At 33.5% G+C, this 20,085-nt stretch overlaps 1 protein-coding gene and 1 long non-coding RNA gene across 4 annotated transcripts in view; one reads left to right on the plus strand and one right to left on the minus strand.

Annotated features, from left to right (window-relative positions):
* Positions 1–705: 705 nt before the first annotated feature.
* LOC127846430 (uncharacterized) overlaps positions 706–20,085 on the minus strand; it is a 62,501-nt gene continuing 43,121 nt past the window's right edge. For all 3 annotated transcript variants that reach the window (XM_052377669.1, XM_052377668.1, XM_052377667.1), the window contains 3 exons: positions 12,761–14,723; positions 12,060–12,121; positions 706–6,274 (listed from right to left, as the gene is read on the minus strand). In XM_052377669.1, the coding sequence (XP_052233629.1) occupies positions 12,096–12,121; positions 12,761–14,711 (1,977 nt within the window). In that variant the 5' untranslated portion in view covers positions 14,712–14,723 and the 3' untranslated portion in view covers positions 706–6,274; positions 12,060–12,095. The remainder of the gene's footprint in view (positions 6,275–12,059; positions 12,122–12,760; positions 14,724–20,085) is intronic.
* On the plus strand, positions 14,945–18,803 carry LOC127846448 (uncharacterized). The gene is made up of 3 exons (XR_008033509.1): positions 14,945–15,004; positions 15,841–15,935; positions 16,959–18,803. It is a non-coding gene; the product is annotated as an uncharacterized LOC127846448 (long non-coding RNA).

A 20,085-nucleotide genomic window follows, 5' to 3' on the forward strand; every position in this document is an offset into this window, starting at 1 on the left:
GGGACAGATAAACAGGTCAATACAATAATAAACTTTCGCAGTTAGACAGGACAGATAAACATGTCAACACAATAAACTTGTACAGGTAACCAGGACATATATACATTTCAACAATATAACATCAATTTAATTATGCAGGTAACTTGTCAGGCCAGATAAACCGATCAATACAGTAATGAACTTGTGCAGGTAGTCAGGACTATTCTACCAGTCACGCACGCATGCACATTAGAATAAGAAGGGAGCTTACTGTGGGTTATTACCCCAATATACGACCGGTTGTTTAAAGTGACGTCACTTCGATTGTCCACGCACTGTTTTTGAATGAAGACGACGTCATTTGATTTTCATTGTTGTGGTGACGTCGCGTTTTCGTGGAAAAGTGGAGGACGTTCAGTTAATATAATTCTCATTTATAACCTTTAAATTGAAGATAACTTATTAATGAAATTGTGTTAGAATAAAAATAAACGATGTGTAAGCGTTGGTTATTGCAGTTATAACCAACGGTTCGTCGTTCCGATGCTTGTTACCACACTACGCGGGCTACGCTCTTGTGATTTAACTACTACGCATCGGAACTCCAAACCATTAGTTATTACAGCAATAACCATGCAACACTTACACGTGGATTATTTCTTAAATAAACACGTCCACAATACAACAATAAACTTGTGGGAATTGTAAAGAACAAGATACAAGCTGTTGGAAAATATTCCTTTATTTAAATATCAGAAGCATTACACAAGCCTGTATAGCAATCATATAGAACAAGCATTTTTGCAAATAAAAAATATGACCTGCGTCTTGCGAAGAAGGGTCTTGTGCCATGTGAAATTGAGCAGTCTGGTAAGAAGCTACTCTCTCCGCTATAAAGTCAGTCACAAGGTTTCTTGGTCTTATTGGCCGACACAGTAGTTCCAGACCAGACTGTGCGGATGTGCAGACTGGTCTGAAGCTTCAATGGTCGCAAATTGCATTAGACCCATTTTCGCACGATGCAGCTTACATGGTGCAGATTAATACTGAATGCTAAAATACAAGAGTAAGCTAACCCAAGACTCACACATCAAATACATAAGGTATGATTTGTCAACTAATTTACTCTGAATGTATAACTGAGTAATTGGTCTCCGTGTTATTAATAAGTGTAACAATTCTGTGTGCATGACGAATTGTCATGGTTAATTGGGGCAAACTCACAAGACAAAACATTGTTTTATTTTGGAAATAAAAATTTGGTTTTCACAAAAAAAGGAAATCATTTATTTTTAAAACACAAGTTCATATTTAATGCATGACCAAATGCTATTCTTTGAATTGACCATTCCAATGTTGTGACCCAATTTATTTATAGGAATTTGTTTATTCTCCCCGGTTTTATTATGTGTCTAATTATCTAGTGATTGGTTACTAACCTTAAATAAAGGAATAAATGATAATAACAAGAGCACCGCATAACGGGTGCCGCGCTTGGCTGCGAAAGCTTGTCAGAAGTTTTTTTGTTTTTTTAGAGGTCACAGTGACCTTGACCTTTGACCTAGTGACCCAACAAGAGATGTGTTTGTCAGAAACACAATGCCCCCTAATGCGCCGCATTGAAATAAAATTTCTATTTATCATTTGGCAGGTATAGAAATCATCTCCCTTTACATGTTATTACTTCCCTTGAATTTTGTCCAATCCAACCGGAGAGAGGGGGGGGGGGGGGGGGGGGGGGGGGGGGGGGGGGAGACATCACTGACAACCAAGGCCTGTGATTTAAAAGAGATCATAACCAGAGTTGATCATGTATCTATGGACATAAGTCTACAGGTATGTAATGAACATCAAAGAAATTATAATTATATCATATGAAAAAAAAAATCAATCATTAGGGTTATAAATAATCAAAATAATAAATCTGTACAGTAACTGTGAAAAGAACTTCAATTCTTGGTAAGGAAATATATAATATGAGATGTATAATTATCTTAATTACTGTCCATTTTAAGCTTATTACTTCCCTTAACTTTGATTTTTCGACCCTAGATTTTGAAGGATCATGTTCACCTTGAAATTTTACCACTCAAAATATGCAGCTCCATGAGATACACATGAATGCCAAATATCAAGGTGCTATCTTCAATATTTAAAAAGTTATGGCCAATGTTAAGGTTTTAGCACGACGCCTACGGCGGACAACAAGCTGGCTATGACAAATGCTCGGGTTTTCTCCGAAAACAGCCTCGCTAAAAATGATCTCTATCAAATGCAAGTGGAAATTTTACTTTCTAAATATTTAGAGGTACAGATCAAAGCTGATATTAAAGTTTAGAAATCCCTTAAAATATTTTGTTATCTATCATTGACCATTGAAAACCCTTTCCTTTATTGAGAAATGTGTATCATTTCTGTATCATGGTTACAGATCTAATTGTAAGTTCTAGCTTGTAAATTTATTTCAATCAATATCTTAATACTAGTATGTTCTAAGACAAAAATCAATCTTTCCTCGCCCCTTGTGAGTAAAATTTTAGACTTGCCGATAAAAAACTGGATTGTTAACAGAACAAAAAGCAAATGCAAAACAAAGAAATTCTTTTTTTCTAAATCAAATACTTGTTATCAAATTGGTATGTCTAGTGGAAACATTTAATCAAGAACACTTATCCATAATATGGATGAAAATAATGCATATTTGTTTTATGTCATTGACTATAGATTGCATTATATTTTTTCCCAACATTCAAAAAATAATGTGTTGAATTTTACTCTTCAGGTATTTGCTTATATAACTGAACAAGTTAATGGACAAAATGCATTTCATTTAATAAGGATTTGTCTCATAACAATTAATTGGGTACAGAGATAACATATAAAGTAAAACACAACAGATTACAAAAATCCCATTACATACATTTGTGGGGGCAATACAAACTTCTTTTGGAATGCAAAATAAAACATTTAAAAACATGGACTTCCTCAAACTGGACAAACAGAGTCTAAAAGAAAATAATATGTTGAAATAAAAACAAGTTTAACTCTTAAAAGCAAATATATCCATGTAACAAAAAGATAGATTATTTTTTATATAGATAAATTAAACAAAAACGAATCAAAATGCAACAAAACTTTGAGACACATGTAACTGTATATACATAAAAGATGTATATCTGTACATTCAGATCTATGACTCCTGGGTAAACAATTTCAAATAAAAATTTAAACTGATTATGAATTATATTCAAGTTGTAATAACTAATATATATATATATATATATATGCAAAAAAGTTACAAAACAAATAAAGGTATTACAATTTAATAATTACAAAAACAGTGTGTTTTTTCTTACAAGGTGATGCCATCTGTGTAATATAGATTTCTGATGAATACTCAACAATAAAATACATATTTGCCATGCGTCAGATCACAACATACATGTAAAGCAGATAAATGGCATGAAAGACGAATGAATGAAAGGCAACTTTGCAATCCCAACAAGTTATTTAACAACAGTAATAGCCAATAACAATACATTTTGACAATGGAGTAAAACTAGGAAACAAAATTGAGCAAAAAATGTATTAAAACCTAAAAAACAGTAAAAAATATTATGAAAGCAGCAAATAAGATCAGATATAAACAAGATCTAAAACAGAATTTGTACAATAATACACTAATCATCATAACAAAGCTATACAATAGTGTACAATTTATCATTCAAAGCATTAGAAGAAGGGTAACAACAAAGCAATACAATAACTGCCATAAATACTTAAGGCATTAGTTATATTGATACACTGCAGGTAAAATTGCATTAAATCCATGGCTAGTCTTCAGTAATGCTGCAGGTCAGAATTCTCTCCTTTGTACCTCTCATACAAGAGAATGCAAGAAACAGAGATAATGCCTGCGATGGAAAAAAATCCTGATTTTTTAAATTTTGGCTAGGCAAATGTGAAGACTTATAGAACTTTTTCAATTAAATTCAGATACTGCATTTTATGTGAATTTATGTAAGAATGACCTTTTAGAGATCCATTAAAATTAGAAGCCTAAAAAACCTCCTTGAAATTCAGCTATTGGAGTAAATATTGAATTCAGGAATTTATCATTTCAAATAATGTCATTAAATTTATGTGAGAATAATCCTAATGTTTTACAAGTTTATATTCTTCTTTACTTGTAAAAGTTTTTTTAACACTGGTAGTATGTTTGCAAGTAACAACAACAACAACAGCAATTACAACAAACCAATGGCGTGATAAGGGACAACAGGAGTGAACATGATCTGATGCCAGTGTTTCTCATTATTTAGGCTCCTTCTATAAAACAGAAACATATTGTATCCTTAAGAGCACGAATGTATACCATGTAATCAAAAAATAATTCAAAACATCCCAAAGCCAGACAATGATAAATCAATAATCACTTTATATTCAAGCAAAAAGTTATATATCAGGAGTTATTGCACACTTTAATGTAACAACTGGTAAGTCCATACATCTCTGCCTCAAGCGTATAACAATAAAAATGTATCTGCAGGATCGGTTGGACAATTACAATATTACAAACAGCAATCACGGCTAAAACACGCAAGACCAATCTTTTACATACACTTCTCTCCATTATGCAAAACATTTGTGAGAAAACAGTGGACAATGTTTAGATGGGAAAAAATATTATGCACCCAAAACTACAAGACATTGAAAAATGCTTCATTGATCAAATAAACACTGGCATAAGATAGTGGACAATGTTTAGATGGGAAAAAATATTGTGCACCCAAAACTTCAAGGCATTGAAAAATGCTTCATTGATCAAATAAACACTGGCATTAGATGATGTTTTCTTTTACAAATATAAGATTATACGTAAGTTTTGAAATGCAGTACAATATCAAATCTGGAGTCATTTTCTAGAAATAACAAACATGTTTAATGGACGTTGACAAAGCATTACAACTTGTACCCAAAATTCTGGAATGGCTACTTCATGAGCAACACTTGCAGACATTCAATTTATTTTTTCAAACATTAAACAGATTTAATTTTCTGTTGTTGTTTTATCAAACAAGAATGTTTGTTAATTTGTCAAAGCAAAGTGACACCTATCAAAATGTTCAATTATCAGACAGTTTACCAAACTCTTTAACACTACATCAGTTTGTTCTTGGAAAAGAGGGCTTATATAAATTAATTGCGTAAACTGTCATTTTAGATAAGCCTGTGCAGTCCTCACAGGCTAATCAGAGGCAACACTTTCCTCCTTAACAGGATTTTTAAATATTATTCCCCCCCTTTAAACAAAATATGCCATAAAAGCAGACTGCACAGACTAATCATGGATGAAACATGAATAAAGCCCAGTCTTTATAGAACGAGGCTTACATGGACCTGTAAATAGCGGCTACATTGGATCACAGAGAAAAGGAATCATAAACCAGCAAACCCACTAACAGAAAAACCATGAACAGATCAATGTCTAATGACAACATTGAGCATTTCATTTTACACGATAGTTTTGACAGTTTATTCTTTATTCTTTTGACATGATGTGGCTGATGCCTATGGGTATTCATTGATACACACTCTACAAGTAATTGATTACAATTCTCAATAGTGTACAGGTGACAATTCTAATAAAAATACATCCATACATAAAGTTTCTTATAAGTCTTGTATACATAATGAAATAATTTCTATTTTATTATATTAATTTACAATGACTAAATGTATACTACTTATCATTTTGAAAATATTCTAAATTACTGTAGACAGTTGTATGTCAAAGATAAATACATTAAGTATTATTTTAATGAAAACATTAGTAAAAATTAATATATTTATGCATTTTTTTTATTACTTTTTTTTGGGGGGTGGGGGGGGGGATAGAAACTAAATCGCAATATCATTGTCTTCTCAATTGGAAAGCCTTCACAATACAAACATAACATTGCTACACAGAACACAATTTACAATTTGCATGGCACAAGGATTAAAACTGAACAATACAAAGGTATAAGCAATGACACTTTTAACTTTGTCCAGTAAGTAGCAAGTTCAATAGACCGACCACAATTAGTTAACATAGTGTGAATTTAAAATAATCTGCACAAATACAAGTCCTTTAACTAAACATGTTTTGTTACAAAACAAAACAAAATAAAAAAACTGGCATCAAAATGTGCATTCTGCAGGAGTAACTGAGACAGTTCTATTGGGTGTCCAGACCATTGTGCCAATGTTCTTCCCTATTGGTCTCTGTGAGATGAAATCTGCTAAGTCCACACTGAAACATACAAATAAATAATAGTCATCAAAAATCATTAACAACAGAACCATGAGGAGATATCGATTACATACAATCATGAAAGAGATTTCAGGATTGTTTATAATTAATGACACATTTTCATTACATTGCAACACAAATATTTAAAAAAACAAGAGATGTGTTTGTCAGAAACAGAATGCCCCCTTCTGTGCCACTTTGAAGCCATATATTTGACCTTTGACCTTGAAGGATGACCTTGACCTTTCACCACTCAAAATGTGCATCTCCATGAGATACAAATGCATGCCAAATATCAAGTTGCTATCTGAAGCGACATAGAAGTTATGAGCATTTTTCCTAAACGCAAAGTGTGACGGAAAGACAGACGGACGGACGGTCGATCACTATATGCCCTCCTTCAGGGGCATAAAAACAAAAACAAATTAATAAATAAATGTGGTATCCCTTATACCATAATTATGTTCACTTTCAATGGACAGTCTTGGTTTTATATAAATTGTAAAGACAATTGACCAGTCGCCAACTCCGCCCACATTTTGTCGATCAGCCAATCAGATATCGATTTTTCACAAACCCCTCAGCAACGCTTATCTGGCCGCCATTTTGTGCGACAAACAAAGCGTGTTGTACATATGGAATGGACGTAATTTTTAAGAGTTTACACAGATTTTATATCAAATGCATGATCATTACTGTTCGATCATTATTCAAAATTGTAGGTGCTATACATACTTTATAAAAGGTTATTATTTTATCTTTATTTCTTGAACATATGAACGAGTAATGAGGAAACAAACACAATAAATAGTTTAACCACACCAGGTGTGTGTTCTATAAAACGTGTTATACCGTTTGATGCACAATATTATTAAGCAGTTTGGGCAACATAATAATTGCCACACGTGCTTATTAATCTCAGCGTAATTGTCGATGATTAATAAATAACAGTATGTTGCGTGGATCTCAGAATGAAGGAACATTAAGGCATTGTTAGGTACTGTACACAAGAAAAGAAAACTATTTAATTACTTAAATGATTTCCAATTATACATTTATTTTCTGTGGATCATAAACAAGGGAAATCATTATAAATTGTTAACTTAAATATTGTTTTAACTAAAGTAAAAACAACACAAAGGTGATTTCAACGCGGCTTAGCCAGCTTAAAGCGACTTCAAGTGTAAAATGTACGGCTTATAATACAACAACAACATTTCTAATACAACATATATTAATACGGGGAGAAATATGTGAAAATTGCAATTAACATATAAGGGCCATCTTGTTATAAATAAGCAAATGCATAATATGCTAAATGTATTCAATTCGAATGTTCGTGAACAGCAACGTAATACCAACATTTCATTTTTTGATAGTGAAATGTAACAGGTTCGCATTAAACATAAATGAAATAAAATGCATAATAGACTATATGTTAATGAAACCACGAAATTAGGCCTGTATTAATTTATGGTTACAATTAAAATTTAATTTATATCCAAATAAAAAAAATCGGTGTCTTTTTAAAAATAACACAATAAAACAAAGATCTAAACATTTTTAATAAACAAAAAACCCATCATGATATGAATATGTCATTTGCATTTAATAAAAATATTTTCAAACTTATATATGAATAGCCACCGGGTTCACTGTCAGACGGTTGAATACAAGTTCAAAATCAATATGAAATAAATGCTCATTTTTACAACGGATTTTTCATCACCTCCCTATATAATATGTATAAGAAACGTTTCTGATAGTCAGTCTGCCGTTAACTAATTTATTTTGATTACGCCATTTCTCTCTAAAGTTTTTATGATTGTATTAACGTTTTACAAAGCAGTTTAGGTTAGTGTGCGGCTTTAATAATTTATTATATAGAAAAGAGCATAATACATCATTACAAATATAGAATTTCCCGCACGTAATCCGCTATAATTGCGATCTGCTTGTCGGAGTTTTCTAATCACTAGACCACGTGACTATGTGGGCAGAGCGATCGATAATTTGGCGACTGGTCAATTACCCAAAGACCACTGACTTTTCAACAATTTTAAATGCATCAACATTATGGGGGTACAAAAGCTCTTATTTACAATTATGTGATGTGCATGATCTACTGCTGGAAAAGACTTCCAACTTTAGCACCTATATTGTTTACAACAAAACCAATAACAATTACAACTATCATATATATGTCACATCATAGTTGACAATTTCAACACCAGCAATGTTAAGTGAAGAAAACATTGATGCCAATGGCCCAGCCACATAAAACGCCAAGAATTCAGTTGGCAGCCAAACTTGGGAGGATTAAAAACAAGGACATAAATAATCCCTTAACTACAAGATCATTCCTAAAGGCGGATGCTAAGGCACATTCCGAAAGAAATTGTCTGCCAAAAGTAATTAACCATGTTTCTGATACGGTACGATTGAGAAAGCAATTGATTTAGTCACCCTTTGCCATTATATTGCCCTGACCATTAACTTAATAGAAAACAGATCTATAATAGGAATCAACAGTGGTGAGCTCTAAAATGGGCCAAATGGCAAGGGCAATTTTTTTTATTTTTATTTTATTAAATATTATGTGATCTAGACTTGTTTTGTAGAAAAGAAACTACACTGTACATTTATATTAAATTGTAAACAATTAGTACATTTGGAATACAATTTTCTCACAACTAAGAAAATATGTTTATAACAAAAAAGCAAATTGATAATTATATATTAGATTCGATTGTAAAAGCAAACACACAGAAAAATATCAAACATTAAAGCTTTTTCAATATAAATATCATTGGCATGCTTGAATCCCCAAAAAAGATGATTTAATATAAATTTCAGTCAGAACATTCCCGTTAATGTACACACACGATACTGCAGAAACAAGGATACCCCTCTGGGGCAATACTTAACCCATTTATGCCTAGCATCTAGAAAAAGGCCTTGGCAAACAGCGTAGACCCAGATGAGATGCCGCATGATGCGGCGTCTCATCAGGGTCTGCGCTGTTTGCTTAAAGGAATTTCTGTAAGAAATATTCTAAATAGAAATAAATATACTAGACATCCCTAATGTTGGAAATAAATTGATTCAATTTAGAAGGATGGGAGAGTCAACTAGGCATAATGGGTTAATTATCAATAAGTAATACATAAATGTTTTGATCTGGGGCTTTCAATATTTTCCCAAGGACATCTAAATATTCTATTCTGACCCCGACTTTATTTGATTAAACCATCCCTCTAACCCTGCACTCAATAGGACAAATTATAAATTGTAACAACCGAAAAAAGAATGCCACCTAATTAAACAAGGGGAAAATGCCTTTTACGCAAATGATTTCTAAGAAAATGATTAGTCAGAGCTCTAGGATTGTAACCTATTATTTTTCCCTTTCATTAGCGTGTATTGAAAGTGTTTTCTGGTCCCGACATTCCAGGACGTTAATTAAGATGGGAGCTGTGAAGTATAATGAGCTGTCAGAACGTTGGAGCCGAGGCATTGATCCCGGGACTAAAATATTGAAGTTCTTACACCAATTATTCTGGGCCTGATTGTCTTAGGACAATGGCGAGTTGGAATGAGTACACAGTGCCATCGGGGATACAGCTTTCGAAATCTTGTCAGAACGTCTCACCGTATAAGTGCTAAGAAATGTGGACAGCTCTGATCAAACAAATAATCCAGGGCAAACAGCGAGAATTCTAGCGAAAAACTTTTGTCTAACATGGAAGAGAACACTGACTTGAGCTGATTTTGCCTTTGTGAGGCTGGAAAATAAATTTAATGTGACCGCACAGTCTTTTATTAAGTAAATTGGTCAAGATGAAATAAACTTACAGTGACAGATCTCATGATGGGCTCTCAGTTAAGATAGCAAATTGTTTCCTTATGAATAAATAATTGTAATAACTTAGCAATGATCATGCTATCAAAGGCCAAAAAACAGGTTTGCACCTAAAAACTATGTTTTAGGGAATGAAAGTAACAAACTGACAGTATAACAAATAATTAAATATTATTTATCACCCATTTAGGTCTATCAGTTGTATACAGCAGCAACATATGTTAAGTACACAACATATAAATTCTAATACCAAGGCCACAAAACAGATCATGAAATGAGTTGGATATCTTATTCCCAAACAAAATATAATCAAAACCTCACAAAACTAACACATTTAATTGCAAAAGCAGACTTGCAAGAGATTAGCAACAATCATGCCGGTCTTGCACACAATCCCAAGCTCAGAAACTCATGTGATTAATGAGACCAGATGATTTTTTAAGCAATTATCACCTTCTAATTACTGTTTTCTTCATATAAAGATGTCAATCTTGGAGAGCAGCAACTGGGATTTCAGATAATTTTGACTAATGTACGACCAGCATGATTATCTTTCATCAACAGGCATCTTTTGTAATTAAAACTCCCCAAAAGCTGGTGCCTATGTTGACATAGCACTCTTCATAACATCCAACTCATTAATATGGAGTTCTCATAAACTGGATGGATTAATTTCAAGAAATGTGTCTCATAAATGTCTATTAATCAATACTGATTTCTTCTTTTTCTTGTAAATTGCAGATTTTTTATGCAATCCTTCATGTGAAAGTGCCTGTACTCTGTCATTATCGTACCATTTCTCAAACATGTTAGTTCACCTAATATCTGGCTGTATAATTTAAACAACCAGTATTGCAAATTTATACCTATACAGACATTTGATGTTAATGCAACTAACACATTTAATGAAAAACATCATTCTTTTAATTTAAATTATAAATCTTATGTATTAGGGTTTCATCCATGTAAAGTGTAAGTTGCATGATGATGAATGTTAATATGTCATTCAATATGGAAAATTCTAATAGATTACGATTCTAATGTTGAGAGTATGTTTTTATCCCCACGTTTTTCTGAGAAAAAGTGGGGATATTGTGGTGATGTGCGTCTGTCCGTCCGTCTGTCCTGGCCACCTGCTTCTCCTACACTATTAGCACTAGAACCTTGAAACTTACATACATGGTAGCTATGAGCATATGTGCGACGGTGACAGTGACGGAATTTTGATCTGACCCCTGGGTCAAAAGTAATGGGGGTTGGGGCTTGGCTGGATCAGAGATTTTCACTCATTTTTTAATGTTATTTTACATTAACTTCTTCATTTCTGCACCGATTTACTTCAAATTGATACTGAGCCTCTCTTATAACAATACGGTCAATCTCAACTATGCATGGCCCCATTACCAACCCTGGGGCGTCCCGGCCACATAGGCCACGCCCACCCAAAATTACTTTTTACTATTATTTCTTCATTTCTACACAGATTCACTTCAAATTGATACTGAACCTCTCTTGTGACAATACGGTCAATCTCAGCTATGCATGGCCCCATTACCAACCCTAGGGCACCCCACCCACATAGGCCACACCCACATAGGCCACACCCACCCAAAATTGCCTTTTACTATAATTTCTTCATTTCTACACCGATTCACTTCAAATTGATACTAAACCTCTCTTATGACAATACGGTCAATCTCAGCTATGCATGGCCCCATTACCAACCCTGGGGCCCACATAGGCCACGCCCACCCAAAATTGCCTTTTACTACAATTTCTTCATTTCTACACCGATTCACTTCAAATTGATACTGAACCTCTCTTATGACAATACAGTTAATCTCAACTATGCATGGCCCCATTACCAACCCTGGGGCGCCCCTGTCAAAACTCCTTATATACACTCATTGCCTATTTACTTACATATGATGTTATAGAAATCCATGTTCAGCATTTGTCTTATCTGCCCTGTAGAGGCTGAAAACCTGTAAAAGAATGAATGCATAATTAAACAAGATGTGTTTGTGAAACACAATGTCCCCCCATATATATATCAAGTTGCTAACTTCATTATTGCAAAAGTTATGGCCAATGTTAAAGTTTGAAGCAAACCAACAAACAGACAGGGCAAAAACAACAGTCTATACTGGGGGACATAAAAAACACTTTAGTAATAAGTAGAATGTTAGAGATCTTCCATTAATAACTAGTTAATATCAAGTAAATCAAATCCAACAAGCATTAATATTTTACCGGTAGCTATAGAATACTGACAAAGGAAATATTTTTATCTAGAGAAAGCGAACAAACAACCTCAATTAAATGTATGTAGAAAATGATCATATCTTTACCTTTTCCATTAAATTAAACAATTACATGTATTCAGAACATTTCTGAATGCCTACATTACCACTAAAAATTGTTTTCTTTATTATCAAAATGTTAATATCAAAGCTGTTGGCTAGGCTGCTCTAGAAGTTTCCTGAATAAGAAGCATTGATGGAAACATATTCATGCAGCTCCATAGGGAAAACTTCAAAGACAATGACTCGGTTTCACCTAAGACATTTTCTTTAAAACATTCAATTTAAAGAGCCATGCAAATGCCAGGGAAGGTATCTCACCAATCTCAGAAGCCAATGCATCCATTTGGTCAAGTGCTTTTGGAATCGCCCTTGGGCTGTTAACAATGATCTCAATTTCTCCAACCATGTGCCCCTTGTCTGACACCTCCAGCAAAACCATGCAGTTCCCCACCTGGTACCTCTTTCTTGTGGTTACTATGGAAACAAACTCCATCAGTCCTAATGAATCTATTAGAACATCAACATGACTATCGGAAACTTTCCTTCTCTGTTCCAGCTCTGTGGAGTACATGTTCATTAGCATTTCTTTGATATCATTTTCATTGGTCAAAATCTCATCCATTGTACTATTGTTCCCATAACCAAATGAAGCGTTGACTTGCATTTCAAACCTCTTGTTACGTAACCTCAGCCAACTGTCTTGGAGGATAAGCGAGTAGCATTTGTCATCCAAATACTCATCAACAAATGTTTCAGTTTCTACAAAAACTCCATTTTTTCCTTGAAGCATTTCTTCAGACTTTACTGAACTTTTGTAAGTCCTTTTTACAGTAAAGGGATCATAAACAAATGGTTCTTGAATATGCCCGGAAGTACTTGTTTCAACAGGCTGTTTTTCTACGCTTTCAACAACATCAGCAACTGTTTGTTGACTTGAAAACTTCTGCATCGATTTTGGACTTACAGTTCTGTTATCCAAATTGTTACAAAAGGACATAGACATTTCCTCAGCTTTCTCCATCTCAATACCTGTCTTTGCAGCTTGGACCATTTCAACATTTCTAACTTCAGAGGCACTTACAGCTTCTTGCACTCCTGGTTTATCCTTCATCTCAATATAGCCTACTGCATCCTCTTCATCTTCATTACTCTCGTTTTCCAGGTCCTTAAAAGACTTTAGATGAGACATTTTTACAACGGACTTAACTTTCCTATCACCATCAAGTCCTAATGCTTCATCAGCACTGCCTACATTCTTGCCATAAACATCAGAAATAATAACATCTTCCAGGTCAGGTAAATCCTCTAGTTCATCAGCTCTTCTTTTATATTTTAGTTTCTCATCACTTTCAAGACCCCATGGATGTTGTTTTTCAAACACAATGACTACTTGACTTGTAGCATCACTTTCATCTCTTTTAGCTTTTGGTTCTGATTTCAACTCTGTGGCAAGATTTAAAATCCTACTTGATGCTGATTCAAAAGCTGGAGACCATTTCTCCCTATTGGAATCTTCAGCTGTTCTATTCTGATGGATTACATCCCTAGCATATTTATTTTCCGCAGATTCCTTAATATCTTGTTGATTTTTTGCTGCATAATACAAATTGCTAGTAGTTATTTCTGTTGAAACTCTCTCTGCTTGGGATGATTTGAAAGCTTCTAATTCTGCTAGATCTAATGATGGTGTGTCTTTATACCAGTAAAGATTCATTGAATCACTTTTGGAAGAAAATGATTTACTTTCTTGTTCATTATTTTCATCACAACCATCTTTACCAACTTCCTTTCCAAGATACACATCACCAGTGACACACTCTGTGATCTTAAGCTCAACTAGCTGTTCATTCGGTCCAAACTCATTGTCCACATCATTTTCATCATCATAATCATCAGCAAAACCATTATTATTGTTAGCAAAATCTAACGACTGCATTTCTGGTTCTAGGAAATCAAATAATCTTTCAACAGTAGTTTTTTCAGAAAGTATTTTATCAGTTTCTTCAGCTTCTGTGTATCTCTCTTGACGATCAACAAATGTTTGAGCTTCCTCATCAAGATGACCTTCAGAACTCTTGTTTGAGGAGTCCTGACCACTATCACTAACAGTGCTTACAGGATCTTTGTCATTTTCACCAAATAAGGACCGTTGCTTTGAGGACTTGGTTGGACTAATCATCTCCCGGCCTGGACTTGTGATTTTCATCTCCAACCGATCAATGAAGTTGAGGAACTCTGGTGCTATGGCACCATTCTCATTGCTATCCATTGTAACTGTTTTCTGAAACAACAAAATGTAATCAAGACAAGATACTTGAAACAAAATGCTACAATAGTTAATGTGAAGGGTGGACAGCAACATTTTAATATCCAATGATGTATTCAGCAGTTCAAAGATTTATTTTGATGCTAACAATTTGATATCTGTTATAAAAAAAAAGTAGAGAGGTATCAAACTCACAATTGCTAGACGGATATCACAATATTATCTATTACACCAAAGTGGGCCATTTGTGTACGATGACATTACTGATTACATGTGCATGTATGTGGTTGACACAAGTAAGTTTTTTGACAGTTTTTCCATAAACTAAGACCCATCAATTATTACATTTTTTAAAGAGGAAAACATTGAGCTGTCAACATCAAGAGAAAGAAATGCTTGCTTGAATGTTGCTTACAGGCAACAAACATCAAGTTTAATACAAGGGTTATAGAAATTGACAAAGTATGAGCAGTTATGTCCCATAAAATCAAAACAATAATGACTTGCTATAATGTCTAATAATATTATGTTTATTATCTTTAACTTTTATTTATGCTGAGTGCATGGATATAACTCTTTCAGCGCTGGAACCGAATTTTGAAGGCCTTTGCCAACAGTTTGGATCCAGATGAGACGCCACAGAATGTGGCGTCTCATCAGGATCCAAACTGTTTGCTATTCTGATAGTATTATTTGAAAAAAATCGAAAAAAATGCTAATTTGAGAAATTCAGCAGAAAACATTTTAGCAGACGACAAATTTCCCAGCATGCAAAGGGTTAAAAAAGTGCCAGCCTGCCAACTTACTTCCCTGCTAAATTTGCATCTATAATAAGTCTTCTTTAAAAATAAAATGTTATAAACCATCCTTTCTGAATTTGTGTAACTGTAAATTGTCATTCTTGTTTGAATTATTGTTCACATTAAATAAGTAAAATTGTTCTCAAGGGAGTAATTGCACCATCAAATTCTTTGGTCATGACAAATTTACAGATTCTAACTGTTGTCTCCAATAAAGTGGTTTTTCTTTCTGTGAGCATACATCATCGTTCTAAGACACGAAACTTTGTGCAAAATTGATTTTGATTCAATTCAAACTGTCATCCTAAAGTAATGTTTTAAAACATTTTCAGGACATGAACACCACATCGGGGAATCACGTGATCACAAAAGTACATCGTACGCACAAAATGGCGGAAAAAACTCTATCTTAATGACGAAAATCAAGGTATTCTCATATTTTATAACATCTAAATTAATGATAACTATGCGCAAAGTACCCGCTTAGTCTCCTTATGTACTCTGGTTATTGTCGTTTTTCTGAGATTTCTGTAGTTTTCTCAAACATTCAGACACAATAAACAATGAAAATTGTACATCGTCTGAACATAGTTTATTTTGACGCGTTTGCTATATATATTCAAGATGACAAACAAACAAATAAATACAACAGTTTTTGCTTTCTAACATGCTTAGAATATTTCGTACAAGGTTTTCCACGTTGTTAAGCTTTTTTAGATCTGTGGCGAGTAATTTGGAAAATAGTACATCATCTGAACGTTTTTTGTTTGAGTACATCGTCTGAACGGTTTTGAGTACATCATCTGAACAGCTTCTGTTTTTACTTTTAATGATATGTTTATCATAATAAAATTGTAATAACATCTGTGATCAGCCAAGCGATTTTTCGTCCAAATGAAGTTCCGTTCTATGATCAGAAAACACAAAATCCTGTGTTGTTATTTTTACATGTTTACATAGTGTTTAATTTTATTAAATTAAATTAATTAAATTAAATACAAGTTACGCTCGAAAAAGGTTGTTATTTATATATATAAAAGCATGAAAATAATGTAATAGGAGGTAAGTCATTTGGACGAAAGATCCTTGGCTTTTCACATATTTATATTTAAAAAGACCAAATGTAGTTTGCAGTAAAACTAAACTGAACTTAACATTTCTATTTACATATTTGGCGCATGTGACATTTCTTTTTACATACTTGGCGCATGTGACAACTTATTAAAAATATGATGCTTGGCTCAAAACAGTGGCAGCTCTCAGAGCTTGCGGTGATTTTGCCAAGCTTCAATAATATATGTAGTATATAATATTAAATGTAAATGTTAGTCTGAATTACATATATGTGGTAATCAATATATAATTATTTTTGTGAAGATAAAATATTGATGTCATAAAATAAATTGGTATAATTAGATGTCTGTTATATATAGCTGTTTCGTTATTTCAGAATGCGCCAAAAGTCAAGTCTATCGCTTCATCGCTTGAAGAGAAAGCGCTTGAAAACATCGCAAACAATACGATTAGTTACACCAAAATGCATTTCCTCAACTGCATGTCACACTGGAGTTTATCTGCAACAAATTACACCTGTGCTAATGCCCATTAAGTTACCATTTCGTTCACCATTGTATAAAGTATCTCCACCCAAAAAGCGAGCAAAGAAAAGCATTTCTGCAAGGGCTCTTTTTGAGCAGCAGCCATGTTGTGAAAAATATGCCGTGGCATTCATGACGCTACTGAATCAGATTTTCTTCTAAACATTAACAATGGATCAGTCAAAACGAAAAGCGAACAGTTAAGTGGAATCGATATCGTGTGAGTCTCAAAGCTATGAGAATACTACAACACAAGCAGACAATTTAACGAGATACATATTTTGTAAAATAGTTTGTACTAATGTATCTACCGGTAAGATATGAAATAGTTGTATATCTACATCTTAAATATTAACTCTTATCAGATTCTTCCACCTCCTTTTAATACCAATTTTATGAATTGTTATAGACTTTCCGAATGCTTTAAGAATGCTTTGTGCTACTGTGAAACCATTATTAATCGTCAGGCATTAATTTTCATAAATTTCGTCAGTCGAACGATCGGCGAATTTAAGATCCTAACGAACAATCATGCTCTATGTTTGAACAACAAACACTGAGTTGAACAATATTTTAAAACTTTACCGTAGACATGAGGCATTAAATTCCAACATAATCCATGCACACATTCACTGCTGTTTCATAATTAAGATTAATCCGGTTTTGACACAAAGGGATGTAGATTACACAAGGTACTTAACTGACACGTTACACTTCTTTAAATCGCGTGTGCAGTACAGCTGTATCGAATGTGTTGACTTCGTTTATGTAGAATGGTAATGAATTAGCGCTAATTGTTTATAACCTATTACCCATTAGGTGCATTGTGTTTTTCAGGGGTGTTGCATATTAGCCATCACGCATCGAATGCCGATGAAACCAAATGAAAAGATGACGATGTGTGATCAACATGCGTATTTATCACAAATATAATAAAGAATATTTTAATTGCTGTTTGTTGTTTGTGTTTAACAACACTTATTACTATTTTAAATGTATCAATTTATTTATTTTTAAATTATTGACATTATTAATTTATATACCGGTAGTTTACTTTTTAAGAACAAACACACACAAGAGTTTATAATTTTAATGTTGATATCAGAATAAAAAAGCATTTTATTTGAAAAAAAACACATAACAAACTGGAACCTCTTTCGTATCACACAAACAGTTTTAAAACGGTATTGACAGCATTTTAATAAAAATCATACCAACTAGAATTACGAGTGTTATCAGTATGGCAATAATAATAATAGAAAAAGACTAATGGGCAATTGGCTTCGTTGTTACAAACACTCGTTAACGGTTATTCGATCCCACTTGTCCGCTTATCATAACAATGAACGTGTGAATGGCATACATTAAGAGGGTCCATTACTTGTCCGCTTATCATAACAATGAACGTGTGAATGGCATACATTAAGAGGGTCCATTACTGTCCCTTGATAACAAAAGACTAATTAATTGGAATGTGATTCTCAAGTGTGTTCCCGCATTCATACGATTTTTCGCAACTGCGATTGATCGCGAATATGTATTACACACAAATCGGATATTGACTGACGCATTATTTTTTTAATTTAAAATCAGAATTCGGCAAATTTAAGTGCTGACGAAATCTTCATTTTTATAAAAATGACGAAATTTTGTGCTGTCGAAAATAAATGGTTTCACAGTATTTTATGCCAAATACAAATGATGTTAATGTTTTGTCATGAAATAAAGTTTAATGTTAATAAAGAAGTCATTATGACCTAGTGTTTTATTTTATATGCAACATCATATAGAGGCCCTCGAATACATGTATGTGTTATTTAATCTTGACTGGGGTCCGAAGTTGCCACACGCAGGAAGTAAAATATTTTATTGAAGCTAAATAACTGATTAAATAACTTCCTACTGGACATGTGCCCAATTTGATGGGGGTGGGGCAGATATAAGGCATTAGCAAAAAACAGCAAATACACTTTACAAAAGTTATGATGCTTCAAGAGAAATCTACTGGATTAAAGCATTTTGAGGACTTTTATATTTATTATCTATTTTATATCTATTATACCCAGTACATGAATGTCTTCCTATCAGAATATACTGCTGTTGATAGCTGAGCGCAATGTTGAAATTATGCATTTGTACTCTTCAGCATGTGGTGCATTACAACTAGTGTTTTGTGTATTTTCTTCATTGTCAGATATAAGTTCCAATAGACAACATCAGTGCAGCAATATTTTTTTTTATAAACGATAGTGTTAACAAGGTTTTGCTATAGCCATACACGGTAAACTGTCCCGCTTCCTAGTGGCCATGTTTTTCAACGGACCGTATCAATTTTCGAATTAAGCCGATGTATCATAACAACAAATGTTTTGACCAAGTTTCATGAAGATTGAAGTATAAATGCGACTTCTAGAGTGTAAAAAAAGGTTTTACTATAGCCATGTGAGCAAATATGCCCCCCCCCCATGGTGGCCATCTTTTTCAACGAACCTGAACCATTTTCAAAGAAAGCTGATATATCATTAAGACATACGTTGTGACCATGTTTCAAGAAGATTGAACGATAAATGTGAACTCTATAGTGTTAACAATATTTTTCTTTATTTTGACCAAGTGACCTAGGTTTTTACCTGTTGTGACCAAGTTTCGAACACGACAAAGATATCACTGGGACAACTTTTCTTACCAAGTTTCATGACAATCATGCAATAAATGTTACCTATAGAGTGCTACCAAGGAAAAATGTTGACGACGCATTAAGGACAAATGGTGATGCTAAAAGCACACCATGAGCACCTTGTGCTCAGGTGAGCTAAAAATAAGAAACTAAACGTTATATGTTTTATATAACAAATGTAATTTTTATTTGCACTAAACTAAATTTCCAGTGCTTTGTATTGGTTATGTCATAGTCAGAGAGGTAAAGATTATGCTCATATACAGTACATAGATTGGCATGTTCACAAATTCAAATATATG

This window comes from Dreissena polymorpha, chromosome 9, assembly GCF_020536995.1.
Source record: "Dreissena polymorpha isolate Duluth1 chromosome 9, UMN_Dpol_1.0, whole genome shotgun sequence".
Taxonomy (NCBI): Eukaryota; Metazoa; Mollusca; class Bivalvia; order Myida; family Dreissenidae; genus Dreissena; species Dreissena polymorpha.